Source organism: Cucurbita pepo, unplaced genomic scaffold (assembly GCF_002806865.2).
Source record: "Cucurbita pepo subsp. pepo cultivar mu-cu-16 unplaced genomic scaffold, ASM280686v2 Cp4.1_scaffold003790, whole genome shotgun sequence".
NCBI classification, from domain to species: Eukaryota; Viridiplantae; Streptophyta; class Magnoliopsida; order Cucurbitales; family Cucurbitaceae; genus Cucurbita; species Cucurbita pepo.
In genome coordinates this window covers 1-970 of record NW_019649789.1, presented here as the reverse complement: position 1 = coordinate 970, position 970 = coordinate 1, and the positions used below count along the sequence as shown (strand labels likewise).

The following is a 970-nucleotide window of genomic DNA, read 5'->3' as shown; positions in this document are numbered from 1 at the left end:
AATGGTGAAGGGAAGTCAGGGAGAAAGAATCAGGTCTCTCTCCAAACCCTAGATCAAGCCGATTTGATTGCTTTATTTTCTATGTTTTTTACCGATTTGCTAATGTATTGTGTTTGTTTCAGACTCTACGTCAGAGGAACGGTCCTTGGGTACAAAAGGTAATTGGTTTCGCTTCGATTATCGAATGTTGGACTGGTTTTTTCTTAGTGATGAGTACTTTTTTAAGTGTAGTTTGATGCCAGAGAATTGATGAAACTGGATTTGAAATATGCGTTAGGTTTAGTGATTAGTTAGTGAGGGATGCTATTGTTTGTGTGGGAGCTAAGAATTTGGAATTGGTATTTAGGTCCAAGTCAAACCAGTATCCAAGAACATCACTGATTCAGATTGAAGGTGTGAATACCAAGGAAGAGGTTGCATGGTATGCTGGAAAACGGTTGGCATATATTTACAAGGCCAAAGTGAAGCAAAATGGAACTCACTATCGGTGCATTTGGGGCAAGGTATCCAGACCTCATGGTAACAGTGGCATTGTTCGAGCTAAGTTTAAGTCAAACTTGCCCCCAAAATCCATGGTAATGTGGAATGAGTAGCTGTTTCTTCATATTTGTTCAATGATGGTATATTGGGATAGGTTTTGTGATTGAATTTCTGGACAATTTTGCAGGGTGATAAAATTAGGGTATTTATGTACCCCAGCAACATATGAGGTACACTCCCCTCCACCACTCTTTTTGATGTAGAAAGGGAAAAACCATCCATGCTGTTCATCTTAATGTGATAAAAACACAGTATGCTTGATATTGCATTCCAATATTCAATTTTTGTTTGCTTTACTTAATGGGATTTGTGATGGTAGTCCTGTGATCATTGTATCATTTGTAATATGTTTTTCTCGATCTTTGTTTTTGTTTTTCTGATCTTGGGTGTTGTTATCTATCTTATGTGTGCTTATTTCAGAATGATTATT

At 37.3% G+C, this 970-nt stretch overlaps 1 protein-coding gene across 1 annotated transcript; it reads left to right on the top strand.

The window, feature by feature from the left end:
* The first annotated feature begins 1 nt into the window (after position 1).
* Positions 2 to 836, top strand: LOC111786980 (60S ribosomal protein L35a-1-like). Its single transcript, XM_023667157.1, has 4 exons — positions 2 to 33; positions 123 to 158; positions 347 to 575; positions 668 to 836. Exons 1-4 carry the CDS (start codon positions 2 to 4, stop codon positions 707 to 709), a joined length of 339 nt encoding a protein of 112 aa, XP_023522925.1. The 3' UTR covers positions 710 to 836.
* Positions 837 to 970: the final 134 nt, after the last annotated feature.

Excerpts from the sequence above, each read along its gene's own strand:
- LOC111786980 (XM_023667157.1), top strand. The coding sequence starts at position 2 with ATGGTGAAGGGAAGTCAGGGAGAAAGAATCAG. Across the intron at positions 159-346 it reads ACGGTCCTTGGGTACAAAAG|GTCCAAGTCAAACCAGTATC; the intron begins GTAATTGGTTTC and ends ATTGGTATTTAG. Across the intron at positions 576-667 it reads ACTTGCCCCCAAAATCCATG|GGTGATAAAATTAGGGTATT; the intron begins GTAATGTGGAAT and ends ACAATTTTGCAG.